The sequence below is a fragment of the Empidonax traillii genome, unplaced genomic scaffold (genome assembly GCF_003031625.1).
Source record: "Empidonax traillii isolate 1590-97213 ecotype Southwest subspecies unplaced genomic scaffold, ASM303162v1 scaffold1320:size131145, whole genome shotgun sequence".
NCBI lineage: Eukaryota > Metazoa > Chordata > Aves > Passeriformes > Tyrannidae > Empidonax > Empidonax traillii.
In genome coordinates, this window is record NW_020956513.1 from 96,366 (window position 1) to 98,031 (window position 1,666).

Sequence of the window (1,666 nt, forward strand, 5' to 3'; positions counted from 1 at the left end):
GGTAAGTAAAAGTAGTTAGATAAAGATCTAACTAAACACATACCTAGCTATAGCTGTATTCGGCAATTATATATTTAGGTGACGGTGTCACCTGAACCACATATTCCCACAGGCAGCCGAGACCCCGTGAGGATCTTCCGTTCGTGCCTCTCTTCAAGTGCGGGAGCGAAGCTCAGGCAGAGCTCTGTACGCCTGAGGCACAGCCCGGACGAACGCCGCTCCAGAGACAGGACAGCAGCTGGAGGGGCACCTGGGCTTGGGGCTCGGGACGTGGAGGAGGAGGGGTGGGAGGAGAGGACGAGGAGGAGGAGAAGTGGGGGGAGGAGGAGGAGGAGCAGAGCCCCCCGAACGCCCTCCCGCGGTCGCTGGGGCCGCCGGCATTACCTGTGCCCCGGGGCGCCCCCGGCTCGCCCCGCCCCGGTCCCTCCCGCTCCAGGCGGCGGGGCGGGGGCGGGCCCGCACCGCGGCTATTTCACCCCGCACCGTGTTGCCCGCGCTCCTCGGTCGCTCTCGCCGCAGCCCCGACCTCGCCCGCCGGCCCGCGCTCGCCCCCGCCATGCCGAACATCGTGCTTTTCAGCGGCAGCTCCCACCATGACCTGTCCCAGCGGGTGGCGGACCGGCTCGGGCTGGAGCTGGGCAAGGTGGTCACCAAGAAGTTCAGCAACCAGGAGACCAGGTGCGTCCCCGACCTCCCCTGTCCGCGGTACCCGCTCTCACGCCCCGCTGGCGTCACGGGCGCGCCCCGGACACACCCCCGTGGCCGGGCTGCGGCTGCTGCTGCCGCTGCCGGCGGGTCCCGCCCCGCTGTCACCCCGGGCCGGCGGGGATCCCGCGTGTGGCTGGCACCCGGCAGGTGCAGGGGCAGCCGCGGGGACACGGCGTGGTCCGGTGTGACATGCCAGGTCCCTTCCTGGTTGCCCCACCCTCCCTGACCGCCTGCGGAGCACGAGCACGGCACGGGAGGCGTCCCGGCTGGCTTGTGCTGGCCCGGCTCGGCAGCGCTCCCGCCGGGTGCTCTTGGGCCGCGGAGCGGGGCTGGCGCGGCCTCGGCCGGGCAAAGAGCATCCACCCTCCCGTGGGGTGAGGATGGTGTTTGCGACAGGCAGTCTGCGGCGGCAGGTGCATCCCACTGCTCGCAGAGAGTTAACTACGTGGTTGATAAGCTTTGTCTACCTAAAGATAAAAAAAATCTTGATTTTATGAACTACAGTATGTTATGCAGTTTTGTAAGGACAGGATGGTGATGGTGGATTAGACTCTTTAAAAAGGGCCTAGGTCAAATCACACTTGCAGAATTTGTTGCAGCCAGTCACTGTTTTGCATCAGCAGCTACTTATGCGTGTGGTGGACCAGTTACAGCTTTACTCTGTAGCCCAAGACTGATGGTCATGCATGAGGGTGATACAGTTGTTGTGATGACCTTCTTCTAAAAGTGCAGTCATACCATGCTCCTGGCCAGCCAAATGCAGAAAATGACTCTGGCAACAGTGCAAAAAATTCTGCATTAAACCATCAGGATAGCTTGGTCACCTAGACTCTCTGAGAGTTTGCCAGTGCTTTTTCTACCAATATTGTCTCTCTTTACTAGTTTGTCATCTTAGCTTTCTGACCCACCTATTTTGCTCAATTCTAATGAAGAATTTTAAATGGAGGTGAAAGTGGCA

At 60.9% G+C, this 1,666-nt stretch overlaps 1 protein-coding gene across 2 annotated transcripts in view; it reads left to right on the top strand.

The window, feature by feature from the left end:
- Positions 1 to 483: 483 nt before the first annotated feature.
- The window catches only part of LOC114069627 (ribose-phosphate pyrophosphokinase 2), a 23,824-nt gene continuing 22,641 nt past the window's right edge, over positions 484 to 1,666 (top strand). For both annotated transcript variants that reach the window (XM_027906549.1, XM_027906550.1), the window contains exon 1: positions 484 to 678. In XM_027906549.1, coding sequence (XP_027762350.1) covers positions 557 to 678 — 122 coding nt within the window. In that variant the 5' untranslated portion in view covers positions 484 to 556. The remainder of the gene's footprint in view (positions 679 to 1,666) is intronic.